The sequence below is a fragment of the Python bivittatus genome, unplaced genomic scaffold (assembly GCF_059951505.1).
Source record: "Python bivittatus isolate LINGU-HERP-01145 unplaced genomic scaffold, Pbiv_v1 ctg000480_np1212, whole genome shotgun sequence".
NCBI lineage: Eukaryota > Metazoa > Chordata > Lepidosauria > Squamata > Pythonidae > Python > Python bivittatus.
In genome coordinates, this window is record NW_028277075.1 from 91,908,611 (window position 1) to 91,928,110 (window position 19,500).

Consider the following 19,500-nt stretch of genomic DNA (forward strand, 5'->3'; position numbering starts at 1 on the left):
CATTTCAGATCAATCTGGCATTTAAGAGCAGCAGCTGGAAGCCAGGGCCTCTGAAGGTCTGCTGTCCAGGTACAGGGGCTGAGACCAAGGAGCTGGAATTCGAAATTGGTACAATGCATCCATCCTGGTTCCCAGGGAGCAGCCTGCTCCTCATCTCCCACCATATCTCCCCATGCCCATCAGTACCATAATACTGCAGTCCGCCCCTTTACCCCCAAAGGCCGCATTATCTTTCCACTCCAGGATTCCCAATTCCCAAGGCTCAGGACCTCCCATAATGTTCATTACATCCATCCCAGGGAGGGGAAGCCAGGCAGCCTGAGGCACTTCAGCTCCATCAGCTCTCAGCACCATCAGGGTACCCACCACTCACCTCCCCCACTCTATCCACAAACACACACAGAGACATATACAGACACACTCACTAGCACCCACCAGAATCTCTCCCAGCTGCTCTCACCACAGATTAGGGTTCCCTTCCCATTCACCCCAACCAACCAATCCCCCTCCTCAGGCTTTCACCTTGAGGGGAATAATCATTCAAACAGGAGTACCCAGAGACAGGGTTGGAAGGTGAGTAATCATATCTTCCCTCTCTTTGGAGCTAAAAGTCTCCATGGGGGGAAGGGTCCATAGCAGATTGCCACTCTGCTATCCCCCCACCCGCCTAACACCAATAACCCAAAGCTCCAGGGTCTTGGCTGGCCACTCCAGATGAGCACATTGGAGCTGTTAGGTGATTCCCATGCAATCATACAGACTGCAGAGTGAGAGAGGCCAGGAGCAAAAAGATGGAGACTCAGCAAAAGGATGGAAATGCAGCAAACACAACCCCATCAAGGGGCTCTGGGTTGCTCCTTTGGCCAGCACTGAGCCTACAGCATCACAGGGGGAACAAGCACCAGGTCCAAAAAGGCAGCCAACATGGCAATGATCCTGGCATGGCCAGGATTGCGACCCCAGTCCATCCTCAGCCCTCCTCTGGTCTTCAGGCTTTCCTAATGCCAGCACAGGCCAAAAAGCATAGCAAACACATCAGCCCATAGGTGTGGCCTCTCTTCCAGTCTGTTCCTCTGGCCCGTCCTCCAGCTAGCTCCATCAGTAGCCTAACATCCCAGCACGGCCAGCTCACAGTCCAAACCTTCTAATGTGGCTGGCACCTGGCCCACAAACACGGAAGCACTTGTTCCAGTCTAGTCCAACCAGCTCCTTCAGTCTCTGGCCCACTCCTCCAGCCTTGGAACCTCCCAACAAACCCAGCTCCTAACAGCTCCAATGTGCTCAGCTCATGGGCATGGCAATGCAGCAGATGTAGCCAGAGCAGCCAGTAACAAACACAGTCCTGTCCTCTGGCTCCAAACCAACCAAAAGCCAAAAAAGTCTGAGTCCAGAGATCCAGAGGTCCAGTCCAAATCAAGGTAGGTGTAAAAAACATATTAAGAAAGATATTAATCCAGCCATACCACAATCAAGGGGACAATCAAGTGGCTCCTATCCTCCGCCATCTTACCCAATGCCTGGAGGAAAAGCCATGTCTTCAGAAGGCTAAAATGGCAGGGCCTCCCCAGATCTCAGGTGAGAGGCTGTTCCAAAAAGCAGGGGAAGCTGAGGAGAAAGCACACTTCCAAAGTCTCACTAGGTGACAGCATCTGAGGGAAAGGAACTCTATAACTAGCAGATATCCTCAGAAAAAGCAATCCTATAAATAAAATTATAAATAGGGTTTCTACCTGAAACCCTCAGTTGCTGGAATCCTCTTATTATGGTTTTATAACTTTTCTACAATAATAAATTGGGGCTGTACATGGGACTGCCCTTGAAAACCACCTGGAAGCTACAACTAATCCAGAATGCAGCAGTTCTGGGCATCCCATGGTTTGCCCATGTTACATCACTATTTCATGAACTGCACTGGCTTTCAGTTGCTTTCTAGGTGAAATTCAAGGTGCTGGTTTTCACTTTTAAGGTCCTACCTTGCACAGGGCCAGGTTGTTTACAGGACTGCTTTTTCCTGAGGGTATCTGCTAGTTGTAGAGTTCCCTTCCCTCAAATATTGTCACCTAGTGGGAACTTGGAGGTGGGCCTTCTCCTCAGCTACCCTTGCCCTTTAGAACAGCCTCCCATCTGAGATCTGGGGAGGATCTACCCTTTTAGCCTTCTGGAAGGCTGTGAAGACATGGCTTTTCCTCCAAGCATTGGGATAGGATAGGTTCAGTCATAGGGTTAGTAATATGGGTTGTTATGGCACCTTGGTGGGAAGGATATGATGTGTTTTATGCTATTGTTTTTATTGGTTGCTGAGACCCTCCTAGGATCACTATGTGAGATACACAGCCATGTAAGATTTTTTAAAAAACAGATTAAATAAGCAAAACTACTTCTCACTAGTTATTGAATTCTTATGAGCTTGCCTAATTGGTTCTAGTCCTGCCTTGGCAGCTGAAGCCTGAATATAACTGCCTTCAAGCTTGTAAGGTTTGAGAGAGTATGGAGAGATCTTAAAGACTGCCTGATTCACCCATGCAGAGACTGGGTGATGATGTAGACACTCCACCTTTTTCTTGTCACTGAACATATAGAGACACTAATAGGGGATTACCACTATTTCAAAGCTCAGTGCAAGGAGATCTGATTTTAGCAAAAATTTGAACAACGGGGATAAGTTACAAAGAATATATAACAAAGAATATATACGTTGCATATACTTTAAGATAAATAATAAACAAACAAATAAACTAAGCAATGGTGTCTTTGCTTTTAATTAAGACATTGGATATAACATCAACCAAATAGTTCTAAAAAGTGGTATTAACAAAACACAGTATTTCCTCTTTCAGTTGCTCCAAAGCTAAATATTAATGAATGGATAGAGAACTTTCATCAACAGAAATCCCCAAGCTATAAATATAATTATTATAGAAAGGTAAGTAATTGTTCTGTTCTGTTCTGTTTTGTTTTGTTTTGTCTTCCTGTAGTTCTCTGTCATTACCATTTAATGCCTTAGAGTTTTTCAATGATTTGGAGATTTCTAGGGGGCACAGATAACTATGGAAAAAGAAGGAACTGGTGAAAATATTTCACTTTAGTTCATAGGAGCTGAAAATATATTGTTCCATAAGGAGTTTTCTAAGGATTTCTAAGGATTTCGGGTTGTAGCTATTTATGCAGTTAGTTATTCAAAATCTTAATGTGTGGTTTACCTTGCTGTCCTGCTTTGTCATACACTTTCATATGTACAACTCCTGAAGTTTTGTTTCGCAAAACTGTGGGATTCCTTCCATCTTTTTTATTGCAGATGCCCAGTTGGCCTAAGTTATGGTCTGCCCACCATAACTTCTTATCTGTAAAAATTAAACATTTCCATTAAAAAAAACTATTTAAATTAATAAACATACTGCATATAAAATATTTATATACATATAAAACAATGAGTGTGAAAATCTAGAAAAAAAGGCTGAAAAATTCAAGGATAGTAACATATAGAGCACATTGCAGTAATCTAATCAGGAGATATTTTAGATCATGGATCACAAAGCTATATTATCCCAGTCTAGTACAGTCCTCCATGCTACAATACCACCGGTGTCCCTAGCAACTCTGAATCAAGGAGAGCCCTCAAACCACACATCTGTTGCTTTGAAGGGAATACAATCTTAGTCACAAACGTCTGTCCTCCTAATTCTGAAACTGAGAGCTACCTAAACATAGCATCTGCATCTTTTCTGTATTCAGGTTCAGTTTATTAGCTTTCCTCCAGCCCATTACTTCCTTCAGTTAACTATCAAACACCTACATTGTGAGTCCTGATACATATGGAAAGATGAGATAGAGTTACATGTTATGAGCATACTGATGTCACTGTACTCCAAATCTCTGGATGATTATTTCCAGGAATATCATGTAATAATTGAACACAAAGGAGAAAAAGAAATAAAAGAACCTATGGAATTAAAGACATAAACACCATGAGGCTCTCAACTACCATTCCCTAGTAGTGATCTTGAGACAGTGTAAGACTGTGAATCCAGTTTAATTAATATAATTAATTAATATACTCCAGCAACATGCCATTATTAATTCTATCAAAAGTCACTGAGAAATCCAGGAGTATCAAAAAGATAGCACTCCTTATCTCTCTCTCAATAGAGATAATCAACCAGAGCAATCAAAACCATTTCACTTAGATATCTAGCCACATTCACAGATAACCAACTTCTTCTAAATATATTTTTAAATGAACAGTTTATTATTTTAAATAATTGATTGTAAATTGCTTTAGAGATTGTGACTATTTATATTGAATTATCCTGGAGACTTAGAAACTTCAGAGATACCATGTAAGCAAAAGGCACAGCTTCATTAAAATGCTGCTGACAGGTACTATGAGAGCATCCAGGTTGGATCTGAAGCATTTTTCCTGTTTCGATTTGAACACATGCATGTCCATATTTTGGACAGGTATTGCACTTAGCGAAGATTTGCTATCGCTGGAGGAAGGGATGGAATAGTAATTTGCTGTGATTCTACCTTTATTCACAGAAGGATGAGACATAAGTTCTGAAGGCTTTGGTAGTGAGATTCAGGCACAGACTTCATACTTTTTTGCATCCCTGTATAAATTTGGAAACAGAAGGAACTACTGAGTTGATATTTGCTACAGCTACAGCAATACCATTGCAGATAATGCTGTCTGCAGCAAACTGTGATGATACCAAGATGATGACATGCATGTCAGATGACATCACACAAATGCCACCATGACACACTTGCAATATTTATATGCCAGATGCAAGTATGAAAATTGCAGCATTTATGCAAGATGATATGTCATGCATACGTTGTCATCTGACCTCTGTGTTCCTCCTGAGGACACATAGGTGTGTAATATTCTATGGAGCTATTCTTCAACTTGCATTCCAATGTGCATCACAATGATATAATGTATTGGTACAATCACATTATCAGAGATCACACTGCAAACTATGAAATCAGGGAAAGCCACTGGATCAGATGGATTTCCTGTTGAATAGTATACAACTTTTATAGATCTACTGGCACTTGTATTGTTGGATATCTATAATCAATAATTTTCTCTCTCGATATTTCCTTGTTTTGTGAGGACTATATTACAGTAATATTAAACCCTGAGAGAAAGATTCTACGAAATGAGGAAGCTATAGACCAATATCTTTGTTTAATGTGGATGCTAAAATATTAACTGCAAAACTAGCTACAGAAAATAATACCATCTTTAATAGACCTATGTTAATTGGATTTATAAAAAATAGATAAATTCTTACTATACTTGCCTGGTGGTTGATATTATGGATATAGCTGCAAATAAATTAGTATCACTTGTTCAAATTTTTCTGGATGTGGAAAAGGTCTTTGATATGGACCAAATTCAATTTATGAAGTGTATTTTAAATTAATTGCTTTCCATTATCATTGGATTACCATTTGGTATCCTCATCCTGTTACTTATTAGTAATGTATAAGCCTCTTAACCCACTGAATTACATTGTGGCACTTAGCATTGTCTCCTTTAATTTTGTATTTGGTTTTTGAACCCTTAGCTTCTTTTAGACATTAAAGGTGTAGTGGCACTCAACTAAGTATACATTTTCCTGACATGCCAATGGTATTAAGGCTATTCTTGATAATTAGACAATGTTGTTAACAAAGCTTGTTCAAGTTGTATATCAGTATGGTTTATATTCTGGTTATAACATTAACTAGAAGATATCTAATTCGTTGCCTTTTGGATCAATGATATCTTTTGATTACTGTAAGAGATTAGGATTTACAATTTGCAGACTCTATAATATTTGGATTTATATCTCTCTTGAAGTTCATCACAATATATTGAATTAAGTATGTCCAAATGTACAGATACAATTTCAGTAATTAATTAATCTTTAACTCAATGGTTAAAGCTCCCATTAAGTCTTTGAGGTAAAATAAATGTTACTGAAATGAATATTTTATTGAGGTTAATGTATATATTAGGAGGGAATTCAATACTAATTTCTATTAAATATTTCACATAGATAGATATGTTAAAGAGAAAATTTTTATGGTAGGCTAAATGCCATAAAATATTTCTGGCTAAACTGTGGTTACCCTGTAAGGATGTTGGTTTTAACCTACCAGATTTTCAACTATACTAGTGGGCTTTTATTTTTTATTTAACTTTTTAATTTTTTTTAAAAGACTTAATATGATTACTATGGAGAGCAAACATGTAACACCACTGAAATATTAGCAAGTTTTAGTGACCAGGTATATATTTCCTGCTTTGAAAGCAAATCACATGAGATATTTATGTTGTGGTACAACTAAAATTTGAAAATAGCAGGAAAGGTGTTACATTAGAATCCTTGAGCTAAACAAGAAATTAATCCTTTAATCAACTGAATTTTAGTGGATGCTTTAAAGATTTTTGAGATCTTATATTTTGAATTTGACTTACCTTCAATATGCACTTGGCAATATATACAACTGAAACATTTGTTAACTAAACAGTATGGATCAGGTGCTTTAGCAGCCTCCAAGGCACATGCAATTCTAGCTTCTTTAAGTCATGTTGCACTTGAATGGATGAATGAAATGAAACCAATAATTCAATTTCATAAGGTATTACAAGGTGAAATGACAATATCAGTTATATATTTGACTTATCCAATTTTGGAAAATCAATGGATTCAGGTATTAAAAAAATATGAAATACATTTCCTAAGTTTTAAAAACGAAATTAATTCATTCAAAAATATTATTTTGGGTCTATAGGACCCTCAAAAAATGATTTCTTATGTTGGCAATGGAAGAAATCTGAAGGTTTTTTAACTCATATGATTTGGTATTTTTCTGTTACAGTTTTGTTTTGGCTTCAAATCTGTAGGTATGTTAGTACAATTTGGGGAAGAAATATTATATTTAAAGATCTCAGTATGATGTTGAATTATATTCCTAAACATGGAATTTGTCATCTTCTAAAGAGCTTTGGCTCTATCAAGCTTGGGATATGTCAAACAAGACAATCTCCTGATCATTCTCCTGATTTTAAGAAATAGATCCTTAAACCCAGGGAAGGAGTTTGTTATGTATTTTTGAAAAGTCTTTGTATTCTATAAAGGAAAAGTTGACACAGTATGTTGCTATATGGTATAGATTTAATGATAAGTTGTTGGTATCTATATTTATTATATGGATATTTCTGTTAATTAGTCTCTCTCTGTTACATTCAGATCATTTAATCACCATAAATTCTTTAGCCCCCCCCCATTGTATAATCACTATTTAATGTAGACTTTTTTTTTTCTTTTGGTTTTCACTATTTTAACAAATATTTTAAAAAATAGAAAAAATATATCTACCATAGATTATGAGGTGGCATAAGGATTTCATAAGACACACTTCATTCTGGCTCATCTCTCTCATATGTGCTGTTCAGGCATAGAGTGAAGTTTTTACAGAGTGGTTCCTTGTTGAAATGTTAAGACAGCAGTCTTGATAATTAATAAACAAGGATTTTATAATCAGAATTTCCTCAACAATTAATTCTTTCAAATTTCAAAGCTATCTATTCTAGAAGCTAATAATAATGTTGTAATGTAACTCTCTAAGATCCAGAAGTATAATGTTATATTGAAATATATGCACACTTATTCTGCTAACAATTTCATTACCTTAATTGTACTTGGGCTTTTACATCTTTCTCCAATGCACACAACATATTTTCTTTCTTGTTATGCATCTTTATGATAAAATCTGTATAATAATTTTACCAGGATGGAATATACCAGTGTACATACACACATCTCACATAGTATACTGATAGAGGACTTGACACTGTAATGGGTCCTGTCCATTAAAGAGTGCCACCTGGTGGGGCCCAGGAAGAGAGCTTATTCTGTTTGGTGAAACACCATCCTCCCAGAGATAAGATTGGCCCCGACCTTGTTGGTCTTTCATAAGACCCTGAAAACATAGTTGTTTTCCTGGGATTGGAGTATCTTTGGAGTCTGTGAATTAGTTTTGTTGGAATATTTGTATTGTATTTGTATTGATTTTAAAAAAAATCTTGGCTGTGGATTGTCTATTTATTTTGTATTTTTGGTTGGTTTTTTGCTGGTTTTGTTGTTGTTGCTGTTTGCTGCCTAGAGTCACTTGTTTTACCTAGGTGGCCATATAAATTGAACCTTCATAGCTTCGGATCATAGTTTAGCTCTCGACTGTCCTCCTCCCCCACTCCACCAAACTGCCAAACTGTGCTTGTTGGATCTTTGGGATATATCTCTATTTGGACTCATCATTCATGACTGTTGCAATTTACAAGCTATTCATCTAAAATCAACATAATGAAACAAAGCTCCCAATTGTACTCAGTAAAAACCATTGTGCTTTCTTAAATACAGGTTGTATAAAAGAAACAGATAAGCCAAAAAGAAACAGAAACATTCACAGTATCTAAAAACTAATTTCTAGCTGAATGACAAATTTTAAAGATAGCTCCAATTTTTCTTCAAATAAAAATGTGAAATCTGGTTTGACCATGATCAGTATTTTTAAGGAATATTGTTTTTTATTCTAAGATAAATTTGATGAGACCTATGGTTGACTACTGCCCCTTCCCCCTCCAACTTCCACTTAATTCATTGCTTTGTTTGTCTACTTAAAACTTTGTGAAGTATTCAATGAGAAAACTAAAATTCCCAAGGCTAAGGAAAAGATAAAATGATTCAAAATTTAGGAGGTATGTCCCCCCCCCCCAGCGTTGCTGTTGTTTTCATTGTTCACTCTATTTTTCTGTTAGGAATGCATAATTCACCGTAATACACTAATACAGGTTTTTCCTCAGAACATTTAGGGGCATAAATAGAGCTCTCTTGGTTCCAAAGTCAACCTACTGGACTACACATTTCCACCCGCTTCCAACTTTAGCCAACAGGTAAAGGTCTACAGCTGAGAAAGGAGACTTGTTCTGATATCTAGGGAGTGCATACACAAGCATTGGGGAGGTACAGTGGCAGTTTGGGAAACATTCTTGGGGTAGAGGCAGGTTGCATCACTACTAGGGCTATAAGATCTGGGCTGCAAAAAAAGTATTTCTTTGCTGCCAGGGTAATGATTGCAGTACACACTGAAGCTGGCTGCAGCAGTTACCCACAACCCACTTCTACCCTCACTCATTAAACCTCCCTAGGTTCCTCTATGGGTATACACTGGCCCGGCAGCAGTTCACAATAGGTTTGCTTTTTTAAAGACTGACGGTTTCACTGACTCACACACACACACACACACACACACACACCCCAATTTGTGCAGGACTGAGGGCAGCCACCATTTCTGCCTAGACTAACTTTATACTATGGGGAAAGCTCAAATGCAACATTGGTCTGGAGTGTTCTGGAAGAGAGGTAGTCCTCCCCTCACAAGTGCTTTTCTTTAGGTAATTCTATATTAAGTCCTATTTTAGACTTGAAAAAATCTGTATTTTCATAATGTGACAATGATAAAAGAAAACCTTGAAAATAAAATAATATGCAAGTATCGAATATTTGGGGTATCGTTGTTTCCACATAATGTCAGTTTAATCTGAGTGTTTTGGGAGGGGAAAATTACTAATTATAGTTACTAATACAGTGGTACCTTGGGTTACGAACTTAATTCGTTCCGTGACTCTGGTCGCAGCCTGAATTGGTCGCAACCCGAAGCAAATTTCCCCATAAGGTTCAATGTAATTATCGTTAATCCATTCTGGTGTGGAGGACAGGGAGGCGGCTATTGCTTGGAGGGAGAGTCCCCCTCCCTACGACCACGTCTCAGGGGTGGAAAACGGCCGCAGACCGTGTCATGGGAGGGAAAATGGCCGCGGATCCGGTTCGTAACCCGAGGCGGAGTTCACAAACTGAGGTAAATTTTTGCGGCCAGAGCTGGTCGTAACCCGAAAAGTTCGTTAACAGAAGCGTTCATAACCCAAGGTACCACTGTATATTTTCTCACATTAAGAAACTGTACAGGGAATTTAATTAGCACTCTGAGTGCAAAAGTGATGCTCTCCATTTCCTATAAGAGTATCAACTTAAAAAGTAATAATAGTATCTTTTAATCCAATGATTCTGTGAAAAAGACTTTTTCCAGATATATGAATATGTTTTTGAAGAGATAAGTTATAATATATATTTTACATTGAGATGGTTATAAAACGAGATAATAATAGCAGCTTGGAAGAAAGCAAAGCATCCTTACAGGAAGCTTCTATAATTGTAAATAAGGATTTTAGGGGCTGCATGTTTTATTTATGAGTTAAATCTTCAAATCAGCCATATCAAATGGTTTCAGAAAATCAAAGATGCAGAACAATCACAAAAAGTTAAACAATGATATTATTTTCTTGCTTCGTAAGATTAATTCAGAATAACTTCACTAAATCAAAATAACTATGAGAAAATTTGTATTTTGATTTTCTCTACATTTGATATATTAAAGATCACTAATCCATTTTTTAAATCATACACACTACTTATATATACACCTTATGACATCACTTAACACTTGAAAACAGTGTAACAATCCATGCAACCAGGAATGATCTTCCTTCCTTCCTTCCTTCCTTCCTTCCTTCCTTCCTTCCTTCCTTCCTTCCTTCCTTCCATCCATCCATCCATCCATCCATCCATCCATCCATCCATCTATCTATCTATCTATCTATCTATCTATCTATCTATCTATCTATCTATCTTTCCTTCTTGTCACAAAAATACTAGATATGGTTCAAGATATTACTCATACCTTCACTTTTCTAGCAAGAATGAAAACTAAAACAATGAAACTAGAATGAAAACTAAAGGAAAGCAGGAGCCAAAATATAGAGCCAAAAACTACTAACCAGCCATGCTCCTGTCTCTTTCAGGAATGTGCAGGTACAAATTTGACAAATCAATAAAGCTCCAAATCTAGAAGTATTAAAATAATGTTCCTAATATAATTAGTAAGTGGAATTTACTCAATACTGTTAACCTAATACTGCTAGGAGAAATGCTAATGAACTTTTATACGGAAAGGAAATTTCCGTGTGGAATCTGAATAACATGGCTGCTGCAATTGATCACACCTCAATGGAACATATAATGGTGAGAGTAATCTTCCTACTGTGCTACTAATTAAGATAGTTGCTGTTTGTATAAATAGTAAATAGTCTCTAGACCACCTACCTCTCCTGCTAATTCCAATCATGTAAATAGACAATCCTGTTATCTTTGTTCTCAGATCACAGAATCACTTTTCACAACAGATATTAGAATTAGAAGACAATTCAGCACAGGATAATCTCATCACTAGCCCTTAGAGTATTGGCCTTCTTTGCTGTCTCCTGCACCTATACAATTGAAAAAATTCAAAAAATCAAAACAGAATTCTCAAAAAGAGCCACATGCTGTTATCTTGTTTCAGTTCTGCATTGACAATGGCTGAACTCTCAGACTTAGACTTCTTATAATCCACTAAAATCCAGCTGTGTGCAGAATTGTACCCAAAGACATTTTCCTTGTAGGAATGAATGAATGAATGAATGAATGAATGAATGAATGAATGAATGAATGAAATCATTTAAAAATTAATCTAACCTTATGAACAAAATTTATAATCATAAAAGCTAGATCATTAACTACAATTAACAAACAGGGAATCTTGACATTCAAAATAACTTTTCTTATTATCATCTACATGTAGCCTTAAGGTCACAAACAGCATATGTTCCTTTTCAGTTGAATTAGGAAAAACATCAGAACATGATTTAATCTCCAAGTCAACTTTTCTAAAACCAGTAAAGCACTAAGCTATACCTTGGAGCATTCTTAAATATCCTTCATTTATGCCTAAGAGTTTACTTTTTTTTTTTATTGTACTATGGATTTTCACTTAATGAGTTTATTAGCTACAAAATATTAAACTATGTTGCTAAATAATCATAGTATAAAAGGAATTAAAATATTCCTGTGATATCAACGTATCTAACCTTATTTTAGTATTTAAACAGTATTCTGTATTTTAAAATAGCTAATCATTGTATTGTGATAAGAGTTTTCCAATAACTATTTATAAATTTAGTTGTAAAAAGTAATCAAACAGGTATAGTTTTTATGCATATTATTTAACAACTAAAAGTACAATATTGTTTATTAGATATGGAAAATGTTAAAGCAGGGATCTGAATATAATTTTTGATTGGCCATTAATTTTCATTATTGATGATTCACATGAAACTCTATATTGAACTTAGAATTGAATGAATCTGACTAAATGTATAAAATAATAAATGTAATTAAAATATGTCAATCAGAAGATCTATGAATGAAAAGTTTGATACATTTACAATTATTCAAGTGAATATTTCCTTTTAATATATTCATATGCAAGTTAAGACTCTTTGAATTACTGATAGAAATTTATCAATTTTTAAAAAGTTTGGTTTCTGAAATCTAATTGTAATATGTACTGCATATTTACTATTAAATTCCTAGCAATTATGTAACATATCTTTAAAATATAACATTTTTCTGCTTCCTCCATTAATGTATTGTATAAAGAGGAAAATAGGTACTTAAGTATTCAAAATATTTATTATTTGTTTGCCTTAGATATCTTGGCATTTTAGTTTATAATTAATAGTAAGTTAACTCAGTAGTCTCAACCTCAGAAATATTGTTTACAAAACCATAGATCTCCTTGTGACCATTTTGTTAAAATAAACTTTCCTGGGCTACATAAATCAAATATATTTATTTGATTTTATTGCAGTTTTAAACCAAAATACCATGGGCTATATAAAAATCAAGCCTGAATAATTGGCAAGAAATTTTTTGCTTTAATTAATATTATCCTAGCAAGAAACTGGTACCAAACAAGGATGGCTTAAATCTTCAACAAATCAGCTATGGTGTCCAATTATTTTGAACAGGATTACATTATCTAAGTATGCCTGAAAGTGCTTATTTGGCACCAGCACATATTAGAATGTTTCACTACTAGAAACACATTAATAAATCTAACATTCATGTCAGTATTATATTTTATCAGTTCTGAAAGGGCAATTGTTTGGCAGTGACCTGATTTCTAATTTAAAATCACCAATCAGCCACCTATTAATCACATTCATGTTGAACAAAAGTACTTAGAATGATGTTGCTATAAGCAACCAAGCAACAGAAGCCTTAGTAGCAAATACCCTAAACGATATGCTGCTAATTAATTTCTCTTTATATTTATCATTTATAGTAGCAAACAAAATGATTAAAATAGGCTTGAAGAATATCCATTCCAAAACAAGATTCTTTGCTCTTTCTACTTTCCCCATGCCAATCAATCATGATCTATATTGATTTATGTTTCTATTCTAACTAAGCTGCTGTTAGCCATGAATGTAAAGGATTAGCAGAAAGGAAAACTTCCCTGCAAGTTGCTATGACCTTTGTTGAAAAGCATTTTGAAGACAAAATCATATTTGCTCAGAACCTGATGCCTGTTATGTGGAGTCCAATGAGATGACTGGAGTAATGTCTTGCTAGATTATCTGGGGTTTGATCCTGTGGATATCAAGCAGGACAACAGAGTCCTCTGTAGCAGGAGCTTTCCCACATGTGAGCTGCACTCCTGCCCTTCCTAGTTTATTTGGATTGCCAGGCAGGGGACTAAGAGATGATGAGGGAGACTGTGTATGCCTCTTTAAGGGAGAGAATCTCCTTCAAGGGGCTATCTCCCTTGAAGGAGTTAATGGCACATCCCTTCTTGAACAGGACTTTCCTATGTCTGGGCAAATTCCTTTTTTGGGAAAGGGTTTTGAGAAAGTGGTTGGGGTTTAGTTACAGAGGACTGACTGAAGCAGGTTACCGTGACCTTTGTCAGTCTGGATTCATGCATGAGCATGGCATAGAAACTATATTGGTCACTCTTGGTGACCAAACTTAATTGGTCACCTTTGCACACTGATCATTCCAATGTGCAGTGTGTTTAGGGGTGGGAGGTGCAGCCCTGATCCTATTAAGATTTCTTAGCAGATTTTGATGCCAATAACCATAGTAGCTTCTAGGCTGTCTGAAAAAGGTTGGTGAAGAAAGATCAAAACCCTGGCCACACATATAGGATGCCTCAGGATTCAGTTACTTCCTCAATGCTATTTAAAATCTATATCAAACCACTTGAAGAAATGAACTATTGGTTCTGGGTAGGATACCAGCAGAACACTGGTAATACTTGTAAATCACAACCTTGGGCCAAACAGGAGATGCTGTGTATGTCCTGTCCTGGGGTCTGGAAACAGATGGAAACTATGTCCATAAGAACTTTTTCCCAGCTTTAGCTGGTGCACCAAAAGCAGCTGTTCCTGGAATCATACACACTGGCTGTCACTTTTGCTACAATCATCTTCTATTTGGAGTACTGCAAACACACTCAACTGAAGCTCCCTTTGAAGATGATTTGAAAACTTCAGTTGGTATAGAAAGTGATAACTTATTTGCTGAGTGGTGAAAACCATTTTAGTAGGACATGACTCTTCTGGTTAATACACTGGCTATCTATAGGATTCTGGGTACACTTTAAAATGTGTTATTACCTGCAAAATTGGAGCGTATGGGGTGTCCAGGGAGGGGTAGCACCTCTGGTGGAGGGGCCTGCCATGCCATTTATAGGGCTACTCATTCACCTTTGGTCCCCACCTGGAGCTCAGCTCTCACCTGTGGCTCCAAGTAACTGTAACATGTGCACCGGCCACACCCCAGTAACCCATCTCAGCAGGCGGGCCAAACCAGGTGAGGGTAGCTGACAGATCTTCAGCTGTTGGTGAGATAGGGGATTTGTCTATCCCAGCGTGTGAACCCTGGCAGATTGAGCGGAGGAGACTGATCAGTGGTCCAACGGTCAAAAGGCAGGGCTAGCAGGCATTATGGAGTGCTAAAAGCACAACTAGACACTTAGACATCGTGATCATCCACTGCAGCAGGAGAGATCTTCAGCCATAATGGTTCTCCGTGACACGGATTAAGGTCCCTTATGTCAAGAGAGTGGGATTGCCCCTGTGCAACAGCGGTTCCACTTAAACTCCATCATGCACAGGTTTCTGTTGTGCAATTAATCTTCATCTACAACTCATCTGCAAATCATCTCAGTCCAAACCTAATTTGTTGAGCCCCGTGGGGATGGGGGGCGGGGTGGCAAAGCATTAGATGGAAATGACCACTGGCAGTTGTAGTCACAAACGTGCATGTGGATTGCCCTTGAACCAGTGGTTGTTCATCTCAGTACCCAGGGCAGCCACCCTTGCATAAGGGAGGGAGCTAGAAAAGGTACCCTAAACATTGCCTGCCCCACAACATCTGGCTAGCTAATGGTTAAGCATCAAGAAAAATAAACCAAAGAAAACTCATTTTCAGAGTCTGGAACATCTGTACCTTGCTGATGTTGGTGTCAAGGTGTCAAGGCCTGAAAGATGAACAGCATTCATAGCAGCTGAACTCTGCTGTTATAGCATTGACATTACTGTACTCAGTGAGACCAGGCTGGCAGACAAGGTTTCATTACAGGAAGCAGTTGAGTGAACATATGTTCTTTTGGAAAGGGAAACCACAGACTGACAACAGGACTCATGGAGTAGGTTTTGCAATCAAAACTACTCTGGTGAAGAATATCTCTACTTTACCCACTGGAATAAATGAACACATTATGAAGTTCCATTTTCCTCTCAGCAAGTCCTGGTGTATCACCACTGTCAGCACCTACGCACCAACTCTCATGAGTTCAGACAAAGACAAGGAAGGTTTCTACGAGGACCTGGATCTGATTATTTGAACACTCCCTGCCAGTGACAGACTTTTCATTCTGGGTGAATTCAGTGCTAGGGTGGGGACAGAGAGTGGCAACTGGGACAGATTTCTTGGGAGAAATGGGGTGGGGAAACTTCATAGCAATGGCCTGCTGCTTCTGAGGAAATGTGCCAAGCAGAACCTGGGCATCACTAACACAATGTTCAGACTTGCAAATAAGTACAAAACTACCTGGATGCACCTCAGGTCCAAACGCTGGCACCTACTTCACTATGTCACAGTACATCAGCACAACCTTAAAGATGTCACCATCACCCAAGCCATGTAAGGTGCTGGTCCAGTCAGTACTCAACCTGCACATAGCCCCTTTACATCATAAGCAACCAAGGACTGTCAGAAAGTCATTCAACATTGGTGGACTGCAAGACCCAGGCCAAGCCCAACATTTCCAAGATGTACTTAATGAAAAACTCTCTGATAGTTTACCACTTCTAGGAACCTGTTCTGAAAAGTGGATGCAGTTTAAAGATGTCATCACGCAGACTGAAACAACTGTACTTGGACTGAAAACCCAGGCGCATCAAGACTGGTTTGATGAAAACCACGAGACCATTTCAGCAGCCCTCCAGGCCAAGAACAAGGCCTATGCAGACTGACAGAATGATCCATCATCTGTCTCAAAGAAAGACAAGTTTAAACACCTGTAGTCCAAAATATAGATAGAATGGTGAGAAATGCAGGACAAGTGGTGGCAGAGAAAGGCTGAGCAGGTGGAATGCGATGAAGACATGCATGCCACCAGAGCGTTCTTCAACGCCATAGTCAGTTTATGGTCCTTCTAAATCAGGATGTTCCTCCTTGCTATCATCTGATGGGTCGAGCCTGATCAAAGACCAGGAAGGATTGAAAACCTCTGGGCTGAACACTTTTCCAACCTACTCAATAGGCCATCCGCAGTTGATCAAGATATTTTACAGCAGATTCCTCAGTTGCCAGTCTTGGATGCCCTGCCTCCCTCTACTGATGAGATCAACAAAGCGATCTCACAGATGAACTCAAATAAAGCAACAGGACAGGATGGCATTCCTGCTGAGATCTACAAAACACTAGACCCAAATGCCTTACAGCCATTCCAAGACATCTCAGAAGACATTTGATCCACAGAGGAGATGCATGATGACTTCCGTGATGCCCTTATTGTGGCTCTCTACAAAAATAAGGGAAGGAAATCAGACTGCAGGAACCACAGAGGTATCTCACTGCTGTCCATTGCAGGCAAGATCTTTGCCTACATTCTCCTGAACAGACTTGTCACTTCTCAGAAATTAACCTCCCAGGAGCACAGTGTGGCTTTCAGCCAGAACGGAGTACAGTAGATATTATATATGCCAGGAGGCAAGTCCAGGAGAAGTGCATTGAACAGAACAAGCCTCTTTACTCTCTCTTCATTGACCTGACAAAGTGTGATGGAATGTGTCTACTGGGGGGGAGGTGATATGATTGACTACAGTAATGCAGCAGGTCCTCAGGAAGGAGGGAGCACATTCCAGGAAGCGGGGTGAAACAAGAGACAACACAGTCCAGAGCTGGATTGTGGGAAGAGGAAGAGATTTATGATAGACACTTCCTAGAATTTCCCAGGGTATATCCACTAGGTTAGCGTACTACAGATTTAGTCTGGCAAAATTCTGTCTATATGATATAAGCGATATAAAGAACTGAACGTGGCTGGACTGTTTCTATGTTGTTCTTGGGCTGGCCTGACATCAATCTTGCCAGACTCCTACTCCCAAGAAGTGGGAGGAAAATTTAAGCATGGCCATGATCCTCAAGGAGCACCAATAACTCCCCACATCTAGCAGCAGCCTTACTGCAGCAAGTGGACTATACAGGTCAATAATTTATAAACCACAATGATGCAGTTGTTGCAGCAGCTCAGTTAAAACATCCAGCAGTCTGCAGCTGGACTGGTTGCAGGGGCACAGCCAGTGCTTTTGTGTTTTCATGGCAGCTTACCAGAGAAATATGGAGGGGAGGTGGACCAATTAAGAACCTTCCTTACTGAGTATGAGATGTTCATGGACAGAAGACCTGCAGAGTTCCCAATTAACCACACCAAGGTGACCTTTGTATTAAGCTTGTTGAAGGGATCAGCAGTAAAATGGGTCATTCCCATGATAGAAGACAATGACCTGATGCTAAACAACTATCAGAACTTCCTCGGGAGATTTAGAGGCCATTTTGGGGATCCCATCCAGAGGATCTCAGCCAATCGGGAGATTCGGAAACTCAAACAGGGCAACAGGAGAGTAAGATTGTTCATAGTGGATTTTAAACTATTAGCCAGAGATGTTGGATGGAATGAGGTGGCCCTTATTATCCAGTCTAGAGAGGGGTTGAATGATGACCTTCGAGATGAACTGGTAAGGCAAGGGACCCCAGCCACTTTGGATGAACTGTATCAGCATTGTGTTTTAATTGACACTCAACTGGAGGAGTTAAAGCAGAGTTGGAGTATCAGAGGCAGAGGTAGCTACCAATCACCCCTCACAGCTCCTTCTCCACTCCCTACAGTGGCCCCAGATCCAGGGCAGGGGGAACCAATGCAGACTGGGGCTGTCAAGAGATCAGTCTCTTCAGAGGAGAGGCAATGATGATGAGATCTGGGTCTCTGTTTTTACTGTGGGGCCTCAGGGCATATTGTCAGAGCGTGCCTGGCAAGAAACCTAATGGCAAGGGCTAGATAATCAGAATAAGCCACCAATAAGTGCCCAATTTCTTCCACAGCCACAAACCAGGGAAACTTCACCAGCCTCCCTCATGCGAGCTCACAAGGGGGGCCATCCAGCAAATAAGGAGAGCTCATTCTGAAGAGAACAAGCAAGCATTTTTTCTTACCCCTGTTACGATAACCTTAGAATCTGGTAGCAAGGTAGAGCTGGAAGCTCTTATCGATTCTGGAGCTATCATGAACTTCATAGGTGTAGAGGCAGTGCAGAGATTTCAGCTACCAACAGTAGACCTGCCAAGACCCTTAGAAGTAGAGACTATAGGTGTCCAACCTTTGAAGGTGGCCCCCACTGGGCGGTGCATGACCCTGTTACAGCTAACTATCAATGGACACAAAGAGTTCCTGCTCCTTTACATAACAGCCTCTTTACAAGTAACCATAATAAAAGGCATTTGACACTGTAAACAAGGAGGCTCTCTGGAGGCTCTAAGAGGTAATGGATGCCCAAGGAAATTCGTGGTTGATTCAGCTATTGCACAAAGGAATGATAGGACAGGTTCTTTACAACAGTGATACATCAGCTGCATTTGCTATTTCCAATCGGGTAAACCAGGGTTGTATGTTAGCCCAAGTTCTGTTCAATATGTTCTTCGCTTGCATGTTGTCACATGCTGTCCAGGTTCTGAAGGAGGAAACATACATCATGTAACGATTTGAAAGCTCCCTCTTTAACCTTCGCCACTTGAACACATGGACAAAGTGCCTCCATACAGTAATTCAAGAAACCCTTTTTGCTGATGACTGCACACTCCTAGGACACAAAGACAGTGATCTACAGTTCATGCTGAACAAATTCTCAAATTCTGCAATGCTCTTTGGCCTGATTATCCGCCTGAACAAGACTAAAGTACTTTACCAGCCGGTGCCAAATACCAACCCCGTGGAACC

The 19,500-nt window shown here is 39.0% G+C and overlaps 1 protein-coding gene across 1 annotated transcript in view; it reads right to left on the reverse strand.

Annotated features, from left to right (window-relative positions):
• The window catches only part of LRP1B (LDL receptor related protein 1B), a 715,984-nt gene that overhangs the window by 215,941 nt on the left and 480,543 nt on the right, over positions 1-19,500 (reverse strand). Inside the window, exon 34 of the mRNA XM_088145133.1 lies at positions 3,201-3,341. Coding sequence (XP_088001259.1) covers positions 3,201-3,341 — 141 coding nt within the window. The remainder of the gene's footprint in view (positions 1-3,200; positions 3,342-19,500) is intronic.